A 25,707-nucleotide genomic window follows, 5' to 3' on the forward strand; every position below is an offset into this window, starting at 1 on the left:
AGATTACCACATCCTCATTCAACTCACCTATTTGGCCTGTGCAAAAAACAGGTGGGTCTTGGAGAATGACAGTGGATTATCAAAAACTTAACCAGGTGGTAACTCCAACTGTAGCTGCTATTCCAGATGTAGTTTCATTGCCTGAGCAAATTAATACATCTCCTGGTACCTGGTATGCAGCTGTTGATCTGGCTAATGCCTTTTTCTCCATACCTGTTTCAAAGGACCACCAGAAGCAGTTTGTCTTCAGCTGGGAGGTCAGCGATACCCCTTCAGTGTCCTACCTTAGGGATATATCAACTCTCCAGCCTTGTGTCATAATTTAGTCTCCAGGCACCTTGATCCCCTTTCCCTTATACAAGAAGTCACTGGTCCGTTACATTGATGAAATTATGCTGATTGGACCTAGTAAGGAAGAAGTGTCAATGACTCTGGACTTACTGGTAAAAACATTTGCATGCTAGAGGATGGAAAATTAACAAAAATTCAGGTACCTTCCACCTTACTGAAATTTCTAGAGGTCTGGTGGTGTGGGGTATGTCAAGATAATCCTTCTAAAATGAAGGATAAGTTATTGCATCTGGCCTCTCCCACAACTGAAAGGGAGGCACAATGCCTAGTGGGCCTCTTTGGATTTTGGAGGCAACATATTCGTCATTTAGGTGTGCTACTCCAGCCTATTAATCAAGTGACTCAAAAACCTGCTAGTTTTAAGTAGGACACAGAACAAGAGAATGCTGTACAAGAGGTTCAGTCTGCTGTGCAAGCCGCTGTGCCACTTGGGCCATATGATCCAGCGGCGCTTGAAGTGTCAGTGGCAGAGATGCTGTATGAAATATTTGAGAGGCACCTGTTGCTGAATCACAGCACAGACCCTTAGGATTTTGGAGCAAAGCCCTTTTATGCTCTGCAGATAACTACCGTCCTTTTGAGGAACAGCTTTTGGCTTGTTTCTGGGTCTTAGTAGAGACTGAACGCTTAACCATGGGCCACCAAGTCATCATGTGGCCTGAGCAGTCCACTATGAACTGGATGTTGTCTGACCCACAGAGCCATGAAGTCAAACATGCACAGCAACACTCCATCATTAAGTGAAAGTGATATATATGGGATTGGGCCCAAGCAGGACTTGAAGGCACAAGTAAGTTACATGAGGAAGTGGCCCAAATGCACATGGCCTCCACTCCTGTCACAATTCCTTCCATCTCCCAGTCTGCACCTCTGGCCTCATGGGGAGTTCCTTATGATCAGTTGACCGAGGAAGAGAAAACTCATGCCTGGTTTACAGATGATTCTGTACGATATGGAGGCACTACTCAAAAGTGGACAGCGGCAGCACTGCAGCCCCTTTTTGGGGCCTCCCTGAAGGACAGTCGCACATCTGGCCATTTCTCCTTCCAAACAAAATGAACAGCCAGGTGCAATGCTCGAAGTTCCGCCCATTGGAACTACCATGCCTTGTGACTAGAGTCAGTGGGAAACTATAGCAACCCGATTCCAACATGAGTACTAAAGGCCCAGACCCTTCGGGAATGATGGTTTGGGTCACCCCACCAGGTAAGAAATCACAACCAGCTGGGGTGCTTCCTGAGGACAAAGGGAATATGGAATAGGTAGTAGAAGGAGGTAGTTCTAAAGAGCAGTTACAACCATGTGATCAGCTGCAGAACTGAGGACTGTAATTGTTACGAGTATTTCTTCCTTGTATGTTTATATCAAATATTTTTGTTTTCGTCACTTGTAAAATGTAAGATATAAACAGGTCTAGTGCGCTTTCAGTTGTACGCATGTTAGTTTTATTGTGTTAGGTGCAAGTATGACTTTATAATTGTCTTTATTCAGAGATTATGTGTAGTTTAAGGAGATATGTACAGGTGCAAAGTTGACAAAGGATGGACTATGATTATTAAGATTGTGTGTCAGCTTGGCTGGGCCATGATTCTCAGTGGTTTGACAGTTACTATGTAGTTTGGCAGTCATATAATGATGTAATCACCTCCATGATGAGATTTAATATAATGTGATCACCACCATGATGGGATCTGCTGTGAGTAGCCAGTCAGCTGAAAGGGAGTTTGACTGAAAGCGTGACCTACATCCACTATAGATGAACTTTCTGGCAACCTTCTCGAGCTTCTGCTCGCTCTGGATCCTGCGACTGGTTCCTCTTCATCTGACCTCTCACTCTTGGGACTTGAGCTAGCACCTTACCTGCTGATCTTGGTCCTTGTCAGCCTACTTAGCCTGTGAGCCAGTGACCTGCTAGCTTACCTGCTGATCTTGGGATTTGTCAGCCTCTGCAGCCTGTGAGCCAAAGGCCTCTTGTTTGACCTGCCTATCTTGGGTTCACCAGCCCCGGTAGCTATGTAAATCATGAGAAGCCTCCATCCTGACCCACAGACTTGGGACTTTCCAGCCTGTACAACCACGTGAGCCATTTCCTTGATATAAATCAATCTGTCTTTCTCTCTCTGTATGTTTGTGTATGTATGTATAGATGTTTCACTGGTTTTGATTCTGTAGAGAACCCAGCCTAAGATGAAAGGCAAGATTACATCATTTTGCCTAACATCCAGGGTTCTTGTTTCACCCTTTTCTCTACCTGTTAACCTGACAAGCAGGTGATTTTACTGACTGCTCATAGGTCAGAGACAACCCCTTTCCCAAAGAACTACCTCCCCAACTACTGTTTAACTGCCACCCCAAGAGATTTTTAGTGTTAAGTCAAATCCTTATCTTATAAGTAAGTCCATGCATGAAGACTATGGAAAGTTGAACAAGTAACTCTTCTCCTGAGCCATGTTACAGGCAATGCTGAATAATGAGGCTTCCCCCTCATTCAGCCTATATATGTCTATCTTCATGAGTCCTAAATGATATACCATTCTACAGGACACATTTGAAGTTCCACCTTCCAGAGTATGTAGAATTAATAATTATAGTAAATTTAAAATCACTGACTTCACCAAGGAGTTGGACAGCTAAGTCAATATCACATTAGAACTATGCCTCCTGGCTTAGCATTGTGCAGTTCAGTTCTAGAAAGTCTTCAGGGAGCTTCTCCTCTTCAGACCATGTATCATCAGACATAGCTTACTTTACCAGCTTCATCTTTTGCTATTTCTCTCCTTCATTTATAAACTTATTTTTAGGTAAGGAGTCAGGTAAAGATTCTCCTTTTTTTTCCTCTAAATAGCTAACCCATTATTCTAACACCTTTTTTTAAGAGCCAGTCTTTTTCACTGATCTGAAATGCTGCCTTTGTTTTACATTAACAATATTTTTTATTCTTTATTCTGTTCCATTGATGTGTCTGTAATATGCCACGACCCATATGTTTTAATTATGGTAGTTTTATAATACTTTTAATTCCTCTTTATGAATTGGACAACCTCACCTCCTCCATTAATCTTCTGCAGAATTTCCTGGCTATGTTGACGTGGTGTATTTGTTTACATGTAAACTTTAGAATGAGCCCTAGAACTTTGCTATTTTTATTTGCATTAATTTGAGTAAAATTTACAATTTTACCATGTTGGCTTATACCCTACCTAACAACAGTGTGTCTCCTTTGATTTATCCAAGTAGAGATTTAACTAAAAAAAAAGAAGTTCTAATTTGGGGCATCCCTAAGCATTGTAAGCCTCGAAACAATGGAGCTCCTGATTACCCACAATTCCTTTATTATTTATAGTTATTCTTTATTCATTGAGAATTTTAGTCTCCTTACTAGGAGGAGGAAAACCAATTATAGTTATATCTGTTAGGCTCTTTCACATAAAATTGCTGACTCTCTTCATACACTTCCTTAAAACACTACTGCTTGAATATAAACTACTTTCAAGAATCTCTTAGGGTTCTAATAGGGGCTGTTCTTAGTTTAACCCTGATTTCCATTTATAAGTGATCCTGTTAGATAATTACATATCGCTCAAAAGTGGTAACTTTGCCATCTTTGGCCAGACTGTGATTTCTGGAAAATTTTTTTTTTTAATAGCTCTAGAGGTTCCCTTCTTCCCAATCTAGCCCATTCTAAATTTATGTTTCCCTACCTTATTCTGGGAGTCCCTAGGTGGTCCAAACAGTTAAGAACACTTGACTTCTAACTGAAAGCAAAAGGTTGGAAGTTCGAGTCCACCCATATGCACTTCGGAAGGAAGGCTTAGAGATCTGCTTCTGAAAAATCAACCATTGAAATCCCTATGGAGCGTAGTTCTACTCTGACATACATGGACTTGTCATGAGTTGGAATCGACTTGACAGCAACTGAGTTTCCTGATTCTCAAATGGAATTTTTTAAAAAATTGAAAAAGGAGGCCTCTGAGTTGCTGAGATGGATGTGGGGGTGGTAGAGTGACAGATTAGAGTCAGAAGGAAGAGTCTAAAAGTGGGGAGTGATGCAAGGGACATTATGTAATGCTCTAGCGGCCAGAGGGAAAATTTTTAGAGAAATAGACTACCTTCTAGGTAATTTTGTTTCTGGGAAAATTGAGAGTTGGGTTTAATGCAGACATAATTGCTTTGACTTTGATCATGGGAAGGAAAAAAAAAAAAGTACTAAATAGTAAAAACAGAAAAGGGAAGAATAGTTATCCTGTTTATTAAAATGCCCTCTTTTGAGAAAGAGGTAATTCACTTCAGGCCCATAATCTAAGGCTGTTTTTTTTTTAATGGATAAAATTAAGTAATGAATAGCTCCATGCGCTAATAAAGGCTATACTTGTTTTCTAAGTGTTCTGGCTTGACTTCTTATTGCACAGTGACCTTCACCTTCCTTTTAACACTGTACTCTGTCTCAGGGAGTATTCAAATTCCTCGGATTGGATGCATTTGTCGTGGATTACCACTTTCTGGACACAATGATGATATTTATGTTATACGGCTGGTGTGTTGTTCCTCTCATGTACCTTGGGAGCTTCCTGTTTTCTAGTAGTACTGTTGCCTTCGTCAAGCTCACTCTTTTTAACTACTTGACAACTCTTACCAGTATCATCATTCACACCGTAGTACAGCAGTATGGTAAGGGCTTCACACAATTTTTCCTTTCCCAAGGATAAACAATAAATGAGAATGAAAGGGTTTAGGATTAAGAATATTAATTGCAAAGTAGTTAATTTTCAGGAATCCATGGAAAACTGATTTTTGAAAATCAGTATATATTTATTGAGTGGGTATGTGAAAGAGAGAAACTGAGGGAGGGAAAAAAGGAGAGAGATAAAGGGTAAGGAAAACGGGAAGAGAGAAAAGCTAAACCAGCTGAAGAAGCAGTCCAGTCTCATTAAAGAAAAATATAAAAAGAGCAAGAGATTATAACGCAAGTGCACAAGGCATTCATTTCCTTTGAAAGCTTTTTTTTTCCCCCTTGAGACTTGGCCTAAGAAGACGTCCTTGAATTTTAACATCTTAACAGCACTTTGGAGCAAAGCAAGCAGACTACAGAGTGGAAGGTCCTATAATGTGACTCCTCTCTAATTTAATGAAGAAGCACATAATATTGAACCTCCTAGTGATATGTTTTTCAGAAGGAAACAACAGACTATACAATTAATTTAATTACCATTAAGTCAGCCTCCCTTCCTTTGAGGCCTGGTTTCAGCAGGATTCCTGGAGTAGGTTCTCCTATCTTCCATCTCTGATTATGAAATTTAAAGAAAGGGCGCCTCAGTTGGTGATTGTCTGATAATCACAAATAGGATCTGTTTGTTTTCTTGTTGTTTGTTCTTAGAACATTCCTTCTTTGAACATCTCTATAAATGTGAGTTTGAACTTTGTTAAGCAACTGAGCCCTGCCTAAAGTAGCAAAAACAGGCTTCCAGCTTCGTTCCCTGACTTTGGGACCTGGCCTCCCACAAAACTAACCATAGCTTTTATATTCTTTTGCACGCCTTTTCAAGACGTAGTGTTATGCTATACGAAGAAAGCTTGAGCCCCTGTATAGTAGGCTAAATGACAAGTAGGGGTTATGGTGTTGGTGCTCATTCCCTGAGTTTAAGATATTTCTGTCCATCTCCTTTATACTATCTATAAATTTTATCAGTGGCCTGCCCCCAAAATTGATCATGTTATCTATTCTGGCTCACATGTATTTTTTTTCTAAAAATTTCCTCTGCTAGTGAGTTAGAACTTTGGACTCTGCACCAATATCCACTTATTTCCCCTCACCCTAGGTAGAATTGAAGGTCATTTCTGGTAGCAGGCTCAGTGTGTCCTCCCTCCCTGTAGGCAACAGGTCTACAAAGTCCTTCAGATTCTCCTACCAGAAAGTACAAGTAGACTAGTAATTTTAACCTTGATTATTGTACTCATTTTTTAGACAATTTATTGTCTAGCCATGGTGTATTATCTCACTCTAGAGGAATGAGCTCTGCCTACCACCTGGGGAATGCTAAAATAAAGTAACAGCCTTGATTCTATTTTATCTTAAACCCAGATACAGTGGGTTTTCTGAATGCCAGATTCTCATAATGAAGACTTTTATCCTGGAGTGTAGTTTTATGGTTCCCTAAATCTGTTAATTTTCCTGTTGGATTATAATATAATTTGTCTGCAGGAGGTAACAAATTTAAAAAATTGATTTCTCCCTTGTGGTTGAAAACAATCTGATTACCATTCTTTCCCTGTTGCTTACTATGGAAATAGTTCTCACTTTATCTCTAATTTTTAAGTTCTGCCATCTGGCTCCTACTTTCTGGGATTCCATTATTCCCATTCATTTCAGGGAATCAAATTCCACTGCAACATCCCCTACAATCATTTTCATCCTACAGAAGACAGTCAACACAGAGCTCTTCAAAAATGTATTTGTTATTTTTTACTTTTTATTGAAGCATAATGGACATAAAGAAAAGTGAAGAGACCATAAACGTACAGCTTAGTAAATTTTCACAAACTGCAAATACTAGTGTAACCTTCTTCTTTCTGTCCAGGGCTCCCATTGCCCTAGCCCAAAGAGAAGCCAAAGAGTAAAGAAACCTCCTGAAAGGGGGAAAAAAAATCCCTTAATTTAGTCAATACAGATAAGCCAGCCAGGGCAGAGCATAATGGAGGAGGCTGGAGGGTGGACCTGAAGGGGAACATAGAAAAAATGTGGCACAGAAGCAATTAAAGTTAGCACTTAGAAATTCTGTGGAGATTTCCACGTCCAGAAGCATGGTAGATTGAATATGTTGGATTGCCCTCCCACTAAAAACAAGATATGTTGTATAAAATATTTTTTAACTTTTTAAATGCATTATTGAACTAGCAAAAAGTTTCAGAACGCAACAGCTAACAAAGTGAAATCAAGATTCCTGGTGACCATGACCATCCATTTTGTAGGCTGCATGGGACACCAAACCAAAAAACCTCATTGCTGTTGAGTCCAACTCATACTGACTCTATAGGCCAGAGTAGAGCTGCCCCATAGAGTTTCCAAGGAGCAGCTGCAGGATTCAAACTGCCTACCTTTCCATTGGCAGCTGAGCTCTTAACTGCTGCACCACCAGGGCTCCTGCATGGGGCACAGGGAAGCGTAAAAAACCCAAGGATCAGGCAGAGGGAGGGATTCTAATATCAGACCTCCATATATACAGAGAACTAGAAAAGGCTTTACCCTAAGTATAAGGAGGCAAGAAAAAAAAAAAAAAAACCCATATCATAGAAGAGCATAGCAAGGAAACTTGAATGCCTCAAATTTAGTCCTGGGTCAAGGGAGAAAAATACCATCCTCCGAAAATTTCTACCCACATGCCAATCCTCTTGTGGGTTAATATCCTTTATGTGGTATATTTACACAATAGGTAGATAGATATATAAAGAAACCTGTGTAAATCAAGAAACGTAAGATGGGAATTTAAAGTAGTCTGTAGTTGGTAGTGCAAATATCTCCTGGGGGAAACCCATGTAAAAATTTTCTTAGGAACATGAGCTCCAGTCTAAAACCACAAAATACATAAAGTAAGGCACTATATAAGTAAGGCCAACTTAAAAACAAACTACAGAATAATACTTACAAATACTTAAGATATGGATGTGTGTAGAGAAGAATATAAAATAAGCGCATTTAACATGTTTTTAAAATAACAGGCTTGAAATATGAATAAAGAAAAAACATTTTTAAAAGCGGGTTTCAAAACAAATGGAAGTTTCAGAAATCAAACATGTTTGAAATTAACTCAATGGAAAAATTTAAGAGAGAATTAGTAACTAGTAATTAGTAATCCAGAAGATAATCTGAATAGCATAACCAAAATATAGCCTAGGACATAAATATATAGAAACTATGAAAGAGAAGTTAAAAGACTTGAAAGGTAAAGAGAAAACTTAAAACAGCCAGAGAGAAAAGACAGGTTACCCATAAAGGAATGACAGTTGAATTGAGAACTGACTTCTCAACAACGTCAACAGTAACCAGAATACAGTGAAATAAAATTGCTTTGGGGTTATTTTAGCCAGTGTTAGTTTTGAATGATTGATATTCATGCCATGATAGTTAAATATTTTTAGTATCACTCTCACCTGTAAGACAAAGGTTTTTTCAGTTTTTCTCCTATCCCTTCTGTAAGGAGCTATTTCGCTTCTTGTCATCTCAGCCATCATTTTAGTCCTTCTTGTCCAGAAAACTCTTCCTTCTCTCTTCCGAGGTGAGAAGATATTTATATACTCCACAAAGAGAGGTCAAAAGACCTTAGCCTACAGCCTATCAAGTGCTTGTCACTTTCTGTATTTTTTTTATATGGCCAAACAATTCCCAGAGTCTTTCCTTCTGGCTACTAGCTTTTATTCATTTAAACTAAGATAATGGTCACTATGAGTCAGAATTGACTGCATGGCAGTGGGTCTGGTCTGGTCTATGGCCTCCTCAGGGACAGCATTGCCATGGCTTTAGCACTTGATTCATCTCTTGAAAACCTCTCTAATCCTATATTATCCTTGGATGGCCACCTTTCTTACCTCAAATGGTCTTACAAAAAACTTCCATGCTTAAACCTAGTCTTTTCTTTATACTCCCAGTAATCTGAATTGTCTTGGTATAGAGATGCATTGCAAACTATCATTTTTTGGAGAAACTTCAGTTACCTTGCTTCTCTGAAGATGGATCTCCTGTAAAAACAGACAGAATTTTCTATATTCCATCTCACTGTTGAATCCTAGGCCACGTGTCCTATCATAATTTTATTCTCTTACGTGTACAAACAAGATTACAAATGTGAAAAATGTTTGGTACTGGTTTCCCGTTCGTATCAAGTTACAGGAGAACAAGAGCCTAGGGAAACACTGTTACCAAAAGTCGTTAAAACTCTCTCTAAAGCAACTTATGTACTTTGGACATGTCAGGAAGGATCAGTCCCTGGAGAAGAACATCATGCTCGGTAAAGTAGAGGGTCAGTGAAAAAGAGGAAGACCCTCAACGAGATGGATTGACACAGTGGCTGCTACAGTGAGCTCAAGCATAACGATTGTGAGCATGGCACAGGACTGGGCAGTGTTTTGTTCTGTGGTACATAGGGTCACTGTGAGTTGGAACCAACTCGATGGCACCTAACAACAATTGGCAAATCTGTGCTACAAGCTATCAAAGATGAACAAATTTAGTGACGAATTACTAGTATTTTTTCAAAGATCATTGCTAGATTGGTAATTCTTTCAGAATGGCTTCATCATCTTGGGAGGTTTGTTGTTCTGGGGAAGTTCACTGTTTTATTATAATTGAAACTAATCTATCATCTTTTTAATCACAGCACGTGACCTGCCTGTCTCTGCCAAAACCACCATATTTAATACATTAATGATGTTGCCTGGTTACAACTTTGCAATGTGTATCAGCAAATTATTCGATAACTATCAGATGAATAAACGGTGTTCCGGGAAATTCCAAAGTGGCTTCCTGGACTGCAAAAAAGCACGTGAGTATCTGGGGCTCGCCAAATTTCTGGAAGCAACCTATTCCTTTACACTCTCCACATTTAAGCTCAGACCTTGGAAGATAAAATGAATCTCTCCTTCCTCCACTGGAGACAGTCAGGCTTAGTGCTTCGAGTGTTTTTTAGTACCAACATTATTTCGACAGACTAGGGGAAAAATAAAGAGTCCTGGTGGCGCAATGGTTAAGCACTCATCTGCTAACCAGAAGTTTGTCAGTTTTAACCCACCAACCGCTCTGTGGGAGAAGGATTTGGCAATCTGCTTCCATAAAGATTATAGCCTTGAAAGCCCTACAGTGCAGTTCTGCTCTGTCATGTAGGATCACTATGAGTCAGAATCAACTTGACTGAAATTGGTATGATTTTTTTTGGTGGGGGGCGGGTGTGGATAGGGGAAAAACAAAGCCTGAAAATAAAATAGGAGTTACTACCGGCCAGTCATCTACGACGTGCAATAGCCTTACATACATTATTTTGAGTTCTCACAACACCTCCACAAGTAGGATATTATTATCCAGATTTTATAAATGAGGAAGCTGAACTCCATACAACGAACTGAAGATTAAGTAAATTGCCAGGGTACACTGAGTTTGTAAGTGTCCCACAGATAAAGTCCTGTTAAAGATGAAATTACAACCAGTTCACAATAAGGGTTTTAGATTAACATTCTATTAGTGTTCTATATTTTAGACTGATTCCATACTTAAGGTTGATTCTGAAAATTTAGAAATAACAAACATATTTACTGTATGAGTGTGTGTGTGTGTGTGTGTGTGTGTGCGTAATTCTTTGTGGAACCAAATAACTTTCGTGGATCCACAGAAAAAGAAATGTAACTGTATTTCATTACACCAGTACAGGTTTAAAGATAATTATTAGTGTCAAATAAATTGTATTTTCTTACAAACCATGAATGGCAAAAATTATGTCATTATGTCATTTGCATTATGTTTGGATCATAAATTTCTTTCTTGTTTTTTTAAAAAGGATCTCTATTGAGTTATTTACACACCATGAAAGTCATCAGTTTTTATTTTATTTATTGTTTTTAGCAAATTTATTAAGTTGTATAATCAGTACCACAAGCCAGTATTAGAATATTTCCATCATCTGAAAAAGATTTCTCATGTCTGTTAACAGTTAATTCCTATTACCACACACAGCCCCAGACAAACACTAATATACCTATGCCTTTATAGATTTGATATTTCTGGACATTTGATATAAATGGAATCATGCAGTATGCGATCTTTTGTATGTGGCTCCTTTCATTTACAATGATGTTGTTGAGACTCACCTGTGTTGTAGCATAGCTCAGTATTGTGTTTTTTTCCTGCTGAATAGTATCCCATTGTATGGATGTACCACATTTTCTTTATGCATTCATGAGCTGACATTTAGGTTGTCTTCACTTGTTGGCTATCATGAATAATGCTGAAATGAACATTTGTGTACAAATTTTTGTGAGGACATATGTTTTTATTTCTCTTGAGTATATATATATATATATATATATATATATATATACCTAGGAATTCCTGGGTCATAAGGTAATTCTGCGTTTAATTTGTGCAGTGGCTGCACAACTTTACATTCCCACCAGCCAGGTATGATGATTCCAGTTTCCCCACATCCTTCATAACACTTATTATTTTCTGTCTTTTCTATTATATCCATTATCATTGGTGTGGTGCAGTGAATTACTTCATAAGATTCTTCTAGCCATGCACGGTCTTGTAATCACCAAAAAATTATTGGGTGGGACTATGCAAATAAGGTGCTTGTAGCCCACCAAGGGGATTGGACAGTTTTTGCCAGTTCAAATAAGGTGCATGGAACACTTATGGAAGTGAGACTATGCAAATGGAGTGCATATGGCCCACCAAGGGGATTGGACAGCTTGCTAATAGTCCAAATAAGGTGCATGGAACCCTTGTGGGGCTGGAACCATGTAAATAAGGTATATGGGACCCTTGTAGGAGATTGGTCAGTTTTGCCATCCACTACCTCTATAAAGAAAGCCAATCCCAGAGAGCGAGAAGGGACCCTCACTACCATCAAGAAGAAGAACCAGGAGTGGAGCCTGTCTTTTGGACCCAGGATCCCTGTGCTGAGAACCTCCTAGACCCAGGAGACAGTGCTGTAACACTGGAGATGGGATGAGACAGCAAGAAGTGGCAGCAAGCACAGCAAAATCCAATGACAGAGAAATGTCAGCAGAAGAACCAGGAGACCAGCATGAGTTGATTTTTACCTAATGACTAACACGTTGTTGATCATATTTTTTTGTGTGTATTAGCCATTCGTGTACCTTCCTTGATTAAATGTGTATTCCAATCTTTTGCTTAGGTATTAAATGGGTTGCTAATCTTCTAGTTTCATTTTAACATTATATATTCTGGATACAGTTTCTTTAACATACATACGATTTGCAAATATTTTCTCCCAGGCCATGGCTTGTCTTTTTATTATCTTAATGGTGTCTTTGAAGCACGAAAATTTTGAATGTTGATAAGGTCCAATTTATCAATTTTTCTTATATAGTGCTTTTTATATTATATCTAGAAACTTTACCTAACCCAAGGTCATGAAGATTGTCCCCTGTGTTTTCTTCTAGAAGTTTTATAGTTTACATTTAGGTCTGTGTACTATTTTGAGTTGATTTTTGTGTATGACGTGAAGTAAGGGTCAAAATTCATCTTTTTGTTTATGATCATCCAATTGTCCCAGCACTACTTGTTGAAAACAATATCATTTCCCCCACTCAATTGCCTTAGCACTTTCGTTAACAGTGAATCAACCATAAGTATAAGGGTTTATTTCTGGCGGGTAAATTTTGTTCCATGCCTCACTATGTTGATTACTTTAGCTTGTAGTAAGTTTTTAAATTGGGAAGTTTATTGCCATTTCAAAGAGATTTTACAAAATAGGAGAAGTAAATGTGTGTGCTCAGCTAACTATTTGAAACTGGGAATCTTTTAGAAAAGTTTAAATAACAGATTATTTTACCTTTTGACAGGTAGATCTCAGCTTCTAAAGTCATCTAAGCTTGTTGTATTTTTCCTCAGCTAGCTTCCTGGTAACCACTTCAGTTGTTAATCTGTTCTTTCCTTGGGTCAGTCCACAGAATAAGTATTATAGTTTATAAAATCATTCATTCTGATTTCCAAACATAGTCATAAAATTGAATATAATTATTGTATTCTTTTCTACAACTATAAATTGTATCTACTGTCTCATTCCTAATATAATGTATTTTGCAGGATTTTTCTCTTTCTTTTTTCTTACTGACTTTTGTCATTGTTGTTAATTGCCATCGAGTCAGCTGCAACTACAAGCTAAAGTAATCACATATCTCATATATGGCAACCTTATGTATAATTGCATGAAGCACCACCCCATCCTGCAGCATCCTCACAATCTTTGTTCTGGTGAGCCCACCATTACAACCACCATGTCAGTCCACCTCATGAAGGGTTTTCCTCATTTTCACTCTCTACCAAACATGATGTTCTTTTTTATCATTTGATCTTTCCTGATGATCCGTCCAAAGTAAGCAAGGTGGAGTCTCTCCATCCTTGCTTCTAAGGAGCAGTCTGGCTGCACTTCCTCTGAGACAGATTTATTCTCTCAATTCAGATACACTGGCTCTCCTTAGATCTTCCTTTTTCTTTGTCCAGCTTTCACATGCATATGAGGTGATTGAAAAGACCGTGGCTTGAATCAGGTGCACCTTAGTCATCAAAGTGACATCTTTGTTTTTTAACACTTTAAAGAGACTTTTGAAGCAGATTTTCCCAGTGCAGTACATCTTTTGATTTCTCAGCTGCTGCTTCCATGAGCATTAATTGTTGATCCAAGTAGAAGAGAATTTTTAACAACTTCAATTTCTTCATCATTTAGCATGATACTGTTTATTGGTACTGTTGTGAAGGTGTTTGTTTAATCCATATTGAAGGCTGTAGCCTTTGAATTTCATCAGTAAGTGCTTCAAGTGCTTGGCAAGCAAGGTTGTATTATATGCATAACACAACTGTTAATGAGACTTTCATCAATCCTGACACTGCACTCATCTTCATATACTCCAGCTTCTTAGATTATTTATTCACCATATAGATTAAATAAGTAAGGTGAAAGGATACAACTCTGTAGCACAGCTTTGTCAGTTTGGAACCACACACTATCCCCGCATTCTGTTTGAACATCTGCCTCTTGATCTATGTACAGGTTCCACATGAGCACAATAAATTGTTCTGTGATTCCCATTCTTCATAATGTTACCCATAATTTTTTATGATCCACACAGTCAAATGCCTTTGTGTAGTTGATAAACACAGGTAAATGTCTTTCTGGTATTCTCTGTTTTCAGCCAAGATGCATTTGAAATCAGCAGTGTTGTCTCTCATTCCACATTCTTTTCTGAATCAGGCTTGAACTTCTGGCAGAGCCCTGTTGATGTGTGACTGCAGCCATTTTTAAATTATCTTCAGCAAAATTTTGGTATTGTTTGATAATATCCGCATCCCATTTGACCACCTTTATTGCTTTACAGGGGCCTATCTAAAAACATACTATTTAGAAGTATCAGCCTCTGGTTTTATTCTTCCTTTTTACTCATTTTAAACTTCTTTTTTTCAATTTTAGCTTTCTTGTAGTTTTCTAGTTTTTTTAGCTGATATGTAATTCATCTTTTTTCCTTTTAGAGTAAAATCTTCTGAAGGTATATATTTTTCTCCAACACAGGTTTAGCAATATATAATTACTTTATTTGTAATTTAATATTTTAGTTTAAATTTGAATTTTCTATTTTGTTAATTTCAGATTTTCTTGGTATAATTAACTCCTACTTTTGCTTTATTTAGTCTTATTGCATTATGACCACAGTTGTGGCAGCTAAAAACTATACTTTGGAGATATTTACTGACTTTTTTTTATAGCTATAAACATTGTCTCTTGCTACTTTAATATTTATTTTTATAGAAAGATGGTGTGGCATCAAAATAAAAGCATGGCTTGGAGTCATATGACCTGAGTTTAAATCTTGACACTGCAGCTTATTAGCTATACAATTTAGTAATTTCACTATTAAGTGTGATTCTTACTATGTTCTTGATAGGTTTCCTTTATTAGAATAAGAATTGTTCTGTATGGGTGTTTTATTTTTAGGAAATACTTTTTATGAATCAAGTTAGATTATCATATGGAATTTCACCCTAAATGTATCAATGTGGTAATGTTACATTAATTTTTTTTTAATATTATACCATCCTTTCACTCCTAGAATAAACCCAATAGTCCATATGTGAATTTTATCTATTCCATTGATTAACATTTTTTATGAGATTTTTTTATATCCATCTTCTTGAGTAGATGTTTGGTTTGTATATGAAGTTTATACTAGCAACAGAAAATGAATTGTGAAGAGTTCCCTCTTTTTGTCTTAGTTGTCTAGTGCTGCTATAACAGAAATACAAGTCGATGACTTTAACAAAGAGAAGTTTTCTCACAGTAAAGTAGGCTAAAAGTCCAAATTCAGGGTGTCAGCTCCAGGGGAAGGCCTTCTCTCTGTCGGCCTTCTCATCAATCTTCTCCCAGACTAGAGGCTTCTCTGCGTGAGTACTCCTGGTCCAAAGGACACACTCTGCTCCCAGCACTGCTTTCTTGGTGGTATGAGGTCACCTGTCTCTGTGCTCACTTCTTTCTTTTATATCTCAAGAGGTTGCCTCAAGACACAATCCAATCTTGTAGATTGAATCCTGCCTCACTAAGACAACTGCCACCCATCCTCCCTCATTAATAACATCACAGAGGCAGGATTTACAACATACAGGAAAATCACACAATACTGGGAATCATGGCCCAGCCAAACTGATACACACATTATGGGGGAGACATAATTGAATCCATGAAAAAGTTTATGTAATGTATCTCTTTTCTAAATGTTTAGTAGAATTTATTGTGTTCTAGATAGGTGTTTTCTCAAGTATTGCTTCAATTCCTTAAGATTTGAAAATGTAGAGTTTTATTTTTTTTATAGTAAAGACACTGTAATGCTGGTATTATAGAGATAAATGGAAAATGAAAAAGAATAGAGAGTATACTCATGTAGAAATGGAAATCAATGGACAATGAAATACAATAGAGAGCCCAGAAACTCATGAAGGAATATATGGAACTTTGATATATAAAAGATATTGCGCTGTGTATCATTGGGGAAAGAGACTACTCAATAAGTGGAACTAAAGTAGTAGGTTTTCCATAAAAAAAAAAAAAGGTATCCATACTTTTTTTTTTCCAAATGGATAAAAATGATGAAAGGGAAGGCAAGCTTTAAAACTTTCAGAAGAAAATAGAATGTTTTTCTGACCTCAGGGAAGGAAAATCTTTCTTAAAGAGCCCAAAAAGCAGTAAATCATGAAGAAAAGATTAATAAGTTTAACAGCATTAAAAATAAGAACTGTGTATTGAAAGACATTTTAAAAGTGAAGAGAAGAGAAGCCTAAATCTGGCAGAAGACATTTGTAACACATATATAATGGACAAAGCATACTATCTAAAATATACAGAATTAGTAATCAGGGAAAATCATGAAATCTAAAAGAAAAGTAGATAAAAAGAATTTCACTGATTAAAGAGGTATAAATGGCCAACTGATGGGCTATATGGAGATTTGTTAAACTTCGTTAATAATCAGGGAACTTCAAATTTATACCACAATGAAATAACATTTAACACTCAAAAAAAAAAATCAAGAAGTCTAATAATAGCAAGCATTAGTGGGGACTTGGAGCAATGAAAATGCTCATATACTATTACTAGTTTGATAATACCATTTTGGAAAATAGTTTGGCATTAGCAAAGTTTAACATGTACACACCAGCATTTCTTCTCCGATTTATAAACACTTGATAAATTTTTATTCAGCGATGTTTGGAATAGCAAAAACAAACTGAAAACAGCACATATGTCCATCAATAGCAGAATGGGTAAACAAGGCTTTTTTTGCCTTTTTTTTTTTTTCCCACATGATGAGATATAGAGGATTGAAAATTTAATAACCTCAGCTTCAGGTAACAACATGAATGAAGCGAGGAAGAATGAAAAAAAAAGCATAGCCCTGAAAGAGCATGAGTGTGTTTTTATAAAGCTCAAAACAAAACTGTAGGAAACAACAGATTTTACATAAACTCATGTCTGTAGTCAAATTGTATTTTAAAAATATGAGGAAATAATTGACACTATTATCTCTGAATGGAAGTAAACTAAAACCAAACCCATTGCCATCAAGTTGTTTTTGACTCATAGCAACCCTACAGGACAGAATAGAACTGCCGCATAGGGTTTCAAGGACCACCTGGTGGATTCAAACCGCCCCACGTTTTGGTTAGCTGCCCTAAGTCTTAACCACTGCACCACCTGGGCTCATTGTTTTGTTGTTGTTAGGTGTTGTCGAGTCAGTTCTGACTCATAGTGGCCCTATGCACAACATGACAAAACACTGCCTGGTCCTGCACCATCCTCACAATTGTTGCTATGCTTGAGCACATTGTTGCAGCCATTGTGCCAATCCATCTCATTGAGGGTCTTCTGCTTTCTCACTGAGCCTCTACTTTACCAAGCATGATGTCCTTCTCCAGGGACTCATCCCGCCTGATAACATATCCAAATTATGTGAGACATAGTCTCACCATCCTTGCTTCTAAGGAGCATTCTGGTTGTACTTCTTCCAAGACAGATATGTTCATTCTTTTGGCAGTCTGTGGTATATTCAATATTCTTTGCAAACACCACATTTTAAAGGTGTCTATTCTTCAGTCTTCCTTATTCATAGTCCAGGTCTTGCATGCATGAGGCAATTGAAAACACCATGGCTTGAGTTAGGTGCACCTTAGTCCTCAAGGTGATATCTTTGCTTTTCAACACTTTAAAGAGATCTTTTGCGACAGATTTGCCCAATGCAATGCATCTTTTGATTTCTTCACTGCTACTTCCATGGGTGTTGATTGTGGATCCAAGTAAAATGAAATCGTTGACAATCTCAGTCTTTTCTCCATTTATCATGGTGTTGCTTATCAGTCCAGTTGTGAGGATTTTTGCTTGCTTTATGTTGAGGTATAATCCATACTATTTTTTTTTTTTATGGTCTTTGATCTTCATCAGTAAGTGCTTCAAGTCCTCTTCACTTTCAGCAGCCAAGATTGTGTGATCTGCATAATGAAGGTTGTTAATGAGTTTTCCTCTGATCCTGATGCCTCGTTCTTCTTCTTAATAGGCCAGGTTCTCATATTATTTCCTCAGCATACAGATTGAATAGGTATGGTGAAAGAATACAACCCTGATGCACACCTTTCCTGATTTTAAACCAGGATCAAAAGTACATAGAACAAATGAAGAGCAACCTAACAAAAGGAAGGCAATAATAAATATTAGACCTGGGTTAAACCACTCTGAAAGAGCCCTTTTTCTATCCTGAAATAGAGAATAGAAAACTAATTCAGAGAATTAACAAAATTAAAAGGCGGTTATTTAAGATTAATAGGAGAGGGAGCCAAGATGGCAGAATAGACAGACGCTTTGGGCAAGCCCTCTTTACAACAAACACTGGAAAAAACAAGTGAAATGAGCATATTTATGGCAAGCTGGGAGCCCTGAACATCAAAGGCAAGCTTAGAAAATGAACTGAGGGGCAGGGGGAGGAAGAGACGGTTCAGAAGCGGAGAGGAGTTACCAGACCTGAATCACGGGGAGACCTCAGGCACCATTCTCAGAGCAGCAGCGGTGGGCTGGTACTAGCATCCGGCTGCAGTTTCCTCAGGAAGAAGCAACCAACCACACAACCTACTCACACCTCTGGAACCTGAGAAGAATGGCACTCTCAGCAAAAGCTAAGTACTTGCGTATATTTTACCATCCCCCGCCCCCCAGGCCCCCCAAGCCAGCTTCAGCGGCTGTTGATTCCCCTGGGCCTGAGATAGGCCCGGTTGAGCACCTAGAACCATCCTCCCGGCCTTGGAGAAGGAATAAATTTGCAATTATTTGCCAGCTCCACTAGGGGAGCTCAGGACAGAAGCAGCTCCTGTCCAGGCATAAACGGTCCGTGGACTTTGAGTACCGTTCCCGGCTACATGGACCTGTGTTGGCCTATTTTAGGAGAATAGGTGCTTGTTGGCAGACTGCAACCATTTAAGCTGTGCAGCGGAGAGGTGGGTGTTTGATGTTTGACATTACTTTGCCTATTAAACAGGGTCCTCACCTACCCACATTTGGGGCCTAAGGACTGGTAGCTCCACTCAGGTCACCCAGCCACCCGCAACAGGGGTCCAAGGATAACTAGTACCTCCCAGTCCTTACAACCAAAAACATTGGGTGCCCATGGTCCATCTGCAGAACCCACCCACTGGTATGCTGTAGGGAGCAGGGACACGCTTTCCTCAGAGACACGTGGGGGATGATTCTCAGCCCCCTGCCTTGTTCCAAGTGGGGCCCCCTGCTGCAACCAGATACTGGTATGTACACCAATCACCCCTGCCCTTCTAAGACTGCAGGACAGAGCCTGTACCACACACTTGATGATCAGCTACTTGGACACCTGAGCTGAATTCATACAAGAAAAGTGAATGAACGCCTAGACTGATATACCTCATAACAGCTCTAACCACCTGGGCCAGGAAGTCAGAGCTCCAAAAGTGAAAATAATCAAGCTAGCTTAAGCAACCCATTTGGGCATATCGAAACAAAACAAAGCAAGAAGCTATGACACAGTAAGCAAAAATAAACTAATGCAATAACTTGTAGATGGCTCAGAGGCAACAGTCAATATCAAGTCACATAAAGAAACAGAGATGATCACCTCAACAAGCTCTCAAAACAAAGAATCCAGAAATCTAGATGAAAGTGCCTTCTTGGAATTACCAGAGGCGGAATACAAAAGATTAATGTACAGAACCCTTCAAGACATCAGGAAGGAAGAAGATTAACAAAACCAACAAACCTTTAGCTAGAGTGACCAAGGAAAAAGGGAAGATGCAAATTACTAAAATCAGAAATGAAGTGTGAACATCAATGCTGACCTTACAGAAATAAAGTCTTATAAGGAAATACTAGGAACAACTGTAGAACAACAAATTAGATAACCTAGATGAAATGGAAAAAATCCTAGAAACACACAGACTACTGAAGCTGACTGAAGAAGAAATAAAAAATCTGAATAGACCTACAACAAATAAAGAGATGGTATCAATAATGAAAACCTCCTACAAAGAAAAACCCAGGACCAGATAGCTTCACTGGTAAATCCTACCAAATACCGGAAGAAGAAATAATACCAATCCTTTCATAATTTCCAAAAAAATTGAAAAGGGAACGCTCTCTAACTCTTTTTATAAGGCCAGCATTACCTAATACCAAAGTCAGAGAAAGACATGACAACTATAGACCAATATTCCTTATTAAATACAGATGAAGAAATCCTCCATAAAAAATTAACAAACCAAATCTGGCAGCATAGTAGAATTATACAGTATAACCATATAGGATTTATCCCATATGGAAATCAATCACTGTATTATACTACATTATTAGAATAAAAGAAAAAAAGTGATAATCTCTACTGTTGAAGAAAAATTCTTTGCAAGATCCATCAACATTTCATGATTAAAACATGTAAGAAACCAGGAATAAAAGGGAAATGCCTCAACAGGATAAAGAGTATTTATGAAAAACCCACAGCTAACATCATATTCGACGGGTAAAGAAATCTTGTAAATTCAGGCACGAGACAAGAATGCTCCTTTTACCACCGCTGTTCACCATTGTACTGGAAGATCTAGCCAGAGTAATTTAAGTGAGAAAAAGAAAAGAGACCCAGTTTGGAAAGGAAGGAGTAAATCTATCTTAATTTACAGATGACATGATTTTAGAAAATCCTGAAAAATCCACAAAAAACTGTTGGTGCTAATAAGCAGACTCAGCAAAGTTTCAGGAAACAAGATCAACACGTAAAAATCAGTTGTATTTCTATATGGTAAGCAGTGAACAATCTGGAAAGAAAGTTAAGGAAAGATTCCATTCACAAAAGCATCAAAAAGAATAAAATATTTAGAAATAAATTAACCAAGAAAGTGCAAGTTTTGTGCACTGCAAAGTGCCAAAACATTGCTGAAAGATATTAAAGAAGACTAAATAAATGAAAAGACACCCCGTGTTCATAAATTGGAAGATTTAATATTGTTGACATGGCAATACTCCCCAAAGTGATCTACAGACGTTTTTAATGAAACGTCTAATGACGTTTTTAAAGAAATAGAAAAAGCGATCCTGAAATTCACATATATTTTCAAGGGGCCCCCAATAGCCAAAACAATCTTGAAAAAGAACAAAATTGGAGGACTGAAACTTCGCATTTCAAAACTTTCAGCAAAGCTACAATATAATCAAAACAGTATGGTACTGACATAAAGATGGAGACAATAATATAGAATTGAGGGTTCAGAAAAAAACCTTGTATCTAGGTTCAATCAACCAAGACCATTAATAGGAAAGAATAGTCTAACAAATGATGGAGGGACAACTGAATAACTATATGCAAAAGAATGAAGTTGGACCCCTAATTCACACTGCATAGAAAAGCCAAAATGAATCAAAGATCTAAATATAAGCAGTAAAATTGTAAACCTTTTAGAAGGAAGCATAGGGATAAGTCTTCATGACGTTGGATTTGTCAGTGATTTCCTAGATATGACACCAAATGCATAAGCAATGAGAGAAAATATAGATATATTTATCTTCATCAAAATGAAAATCTTTAGGTATCGAGTAACACTAACAAGAGAGTGAATAGACAACCCACAGAATGGAAGAAAATATTTGCAAATCATATATCTGGTAAGGGCCTGGACTCTAGAATATATAAAGAACTCTTACAACTCAACAACAATAGGCAGAAAACAATTGAAAGATGAGCAAAAGACTAGAATAGACATTTCTCCAAAGAAGGTATAAAAATGGCCAACATGCACATGAAAAGATGCTCAACATTATTAGTTGTTAGGGAAATGGAAATTAAAACCACAATATCACTCCACACTCACTAAGGATGGTTAAAAAGAAAGAAAAAAGTTTTGGGAGGATTTGGATGAATTGAAACATTCATACATTCCTGCTGAGAATGCTAAATGATGCAACCACCATGGGAAACAGTTTGGTTCTTCCTTAACAAGTTAAATGCAGAATTACCATATGACCCAGCAATTCCACTTCTAAGTGTATACCCCAAAAATTTGAAAACAGATGTTCAAAAAAAACTTGTACAGGAATGTTCATAGTAGCACTGCTCACAGTGACCAAAATGTGGAAATAACTCAAATGTCCATCAATTGATGAAAGGATAAACAAAACGTGATATAATCTATACAGTGGAATTTTATCCAGTCACAAAAAGGAAGTAGTGATACAAACTACAACATGTATGAACCTTGAAAACATGCTAAGTAAAAGAAGCCATATTTATTGTGTATGGTCCCATTTATGAAATATCCAGAACAGGCAAATCCATAGCAGTGGAAGGCACATTAGTGCCTTCCTGGCAGGGAAGGAGCAATGGAAGTGATTGCTAAGTGGGTATGAGTTTTCTTTCTTTTTAGGGTAATGAAAATCTTCTGGATCTAGGCGGTGATGATGGTTGCACAACATTGTCAATGTACTAAAGACACTGAATTGTACGCTTTAAAATGATTTAAATGGTAAATTTTATGTTAAGCGTGTTTTACCACAGTAAACCAAATAAGTTGCATTTCTATACACTGGCACAAATCATTCAGAAAATATAATTCATAGGATTTTTGTATCATTTTCATATCTCAGAGATGCTTCCTATTCTCATATCAGGAATTCAGCTGTTTATGTTGGCTAAATTTCTCTGTAGTAAGGTCAAAAACTATCAGCTAATGCCTATTTACATATTAGACACGTTGTTTTCCTCTTCCTTATGAGTATTGCCATGTTAGAACACTTTGCTAAATATGGAACAAAAGATTTTCTCTCTCTCCAGGACTGTAAAGATATTTCGCATTCCTACAATAATGGCTAGATATACCATAATGCTTTTATTTTCTAGGCTTTATTTGATTACTACACATTCTATTCACAAAGTTTCAGCCTTTGAAATTCATTGAATATATGGAAAGGTTGCTTTTATCAATAACTGGCAAAAACTAGAGGGAAAATCAATGATAGGATAACCTTTAGAATAACTATAAACACCAGGGAAGGTCAAATAAGAGAAAAAGTAAGATATCAATATAATTGTTAATTTTCTGTATTCTATAGTTATCTCAACCTTATGTAAAGTTCATTTTGAACCTGTATTTCTTAATATTTAGTGTTATCTTAGATGTTGCATCGGTTTTTAAAGCCAGGCTATCTCTTTTATTCTCAGTTGAAAAGAAATCTATCTATAGTTTTGAAGAACATGGGATTGCAAAGTTTTTGACTACATTGGCTGCCATGGGCCCGTTTTATCTCCTCTTGATTTTGTATATGGACTCTTCATTCTGCAGCCTGAAAACCCTTGTCTTTAATAAAATTATGCCTAATTTCTCCAAGATGTTCGTAAAATCCAACAAGGTGAGTAACTAACGTGGACTTTAGATACAACTCAAAGAAAGCTCAGTATTAGGACAAAAAATACGAATTTACATATGCCAACCTCTATTATATGTCTCAGAAAATAGAGATATTGGATGCCCCCTTGTAGTGTACATTGTAGCACGCTGTCCAGAACTCCCTTCAGTGAAGGACTTGTCCTCAGCTTCTGGGAGTGTTATCTTCAGAAAGCCTTTAGCTTTCATTCTCTTGTGGATTGCCTCAGTTGCAGAGAGCCTCCTCTCCCAAAGTCATATCCCTTAACAGGGCAGCCCACATCTAATGGCTAGTTAATGCAAGAGTAAAAGGTTTAGTCATCTCAATCCCACTCAAACAACTACAGACCTTACCAAGGAGTCAGTTGGGGCTGTCATTTGATCCACATCACAGCTTGACTTCTCCCTCTGCCTATCCCTGCTTCCTTCCTCTCCTTGTTGGTCCAAGGCCATCCCTTGATATAAACATCTTACGCTCTAAATTGTATCCCTGAATCTGCTTCTCAGGGAACTCCATCTGAAAATGTTGGTATCAGGAGAAGTCTAAGAAAGTAGGCAAAAGACAGGGCTTGGAAACTAGATTATTCACTGCCCAACTGGCTCATTAGACATCATTACTGGTGGTAAGGGGAGGAAGATACCCTTCGGCACAAGGTGGTGATCCAGTTCTTCAAGTTTTCACTAGTGGTGAATGGGGATATATACTAGCTAGAGAGAATGTACTCACTGATGCGATATATCCAGTATTTAAGACATATGAAAGAAATGGCAAGTAACTATAAAAGCAATGGAGTTACTGGCTATTGCTAAGTTTTGTAAAAAGAGAATAAAAAGCTGAGAGTGATTAGGAGATTGAAAGTCAAGAGTGAAAGTGAAAGGGCCTCTTTGGTAGTATGCAATGAGTATCTCATTTCCTGCAGTGGGAGGGCAGAAAAAATTGAGGACCAGGATTGGAGCCTAGTTTTCAGATTAGAGGAGCTTCAACAAAGGTCAAACCCAACCAAGGTAGGTCTGCTATGGGACTCTGATACATGGGATGAGGACATCTGAGTTGAAAACCAAAGTTTTAATTGCCCAAATTCCTTTGAATTCCCTGAGTCTATTTTTTTTTATGGAAGCAGCCAACTCCTTTCTATTAAGACTTAGCAGTCTCTCCTCAGATGAAGAAAATATAGAGGCCTCCCTCCAAAACAGCATGTGCCCATCCACAGTTATAGATGAGAAATGAAATAATACAGTATGTTTTTTAATTATTATGAAATTAAATTAGAAAAATAACAAATATAACGGGAAAATCTCTAAACACTGGGAAATTTAGTGACGCACTACTTTATAAGAGGAATTGCAAGGGAAATTAGAAAATACCTTGAACTGAATAAAAATTAAAGCACAACATATCAAAATTTGTAGATTGTACCTAAAGTAGTGCTTTGAGGGAAAGTTGTAGCATTAAATGCTTATGTTAGAAGTAAAGAAAGGTCTCAGGTCAATAAATGAAGCTTACACCTCAATAAGAGCAAAATACACTCAGAACAGGCAGAGGTAATAAAAGTAAAAAGAGCAGAAGTAAATGAAATTTCAAATAGAAAAGCAATAGAGAAAAATCAGTGAATGCAGCCAAAAGCTTATACTTCGAAAGATTACTCCAGGTGGTCCCCAACCTACCATATAGTCGAGTTAAGACGAGCCGCAGTTACAACCATCTTTTTTTTTTTAACATCTTATCGTTAGTAATATGTACTACACACAGCGTTGTAGTGTGTAATTTGCTGATGTTATCATTCTCAGATGTTCACTCACAGATGTTCATTGTTATGATTTATAAAAAGATACTGAAAATAAAAGGCAATAACAATGAAAAAAATGAGGCATTCAACTTACATCAGAACCAAGGTCAGAACGGAATCCCGTTGTAAGTTGAGGACTACCTGTATTCTTTGAAAAGTGACTAGCCAGGGTGACCAGGAGATAAAGAGAAGTTACAAATTACCAATCAAGATAAAAAAAAAAAGGGAATTTTACTACAGATCCCTCAGACATTAGCTGTTCTCATAAATTGACACCGTAGATGAAATGGAACAATTTCTACAAAGACACAAGCTACCAGAATTCAAGAAGAAAATAAAACATGCCATATTATTTCATTCCTCCGTATCTTTCACTGAGCT

At 37.6% G+C, this 25,707-nt stretch overlaps 1 protein-coding gene across 1 annotated transcript in view; it reads left to right on the forward strand.

The window, feature by feature from the left end:
- The window catches only part of LOC126087506 (phospholipid-transporting ATPase ABCA3-like), a 249,445-nt gene that overhangs the window by 178,209 nt on the left and 45,529 nt on the right, over window positions 1–25,707 (forward strand). The window contains exons 21-23 of the mRNA XM_049905037.1: window positions 4,804–5,019; window positions 9,720–9,884; window positions 23,338–23,525. Of these exons, the coding sequence (XP_049760994.1) occupies window positions 4,804–5,019; window positions 9,720–9,884; window positions 23,338–23,525 (569 nt within the window). The remainder of the gene's footprint in view (window positions 1–4,803; window positions 5,020–9,719; window positions 9,885–23,337; window positions 23,526–25,707) is intronic.

Source organism: Elephas maximus, chromosome 12 (assembly GCF_024166365.1).
Source record: "Elephas maximus indicus isolate mEleMax1 chromosome 12, mEleMax1 primary haplotype, whole genome shotgun sequence".
In the NCBI taxonomy this organism is placed as follows: domain Eukaryota; kingdom Metazoa; phylum Chordata; class Mammalia; order Proboscidea; family Elephantidae; genus Elephas; species Elephas maximus.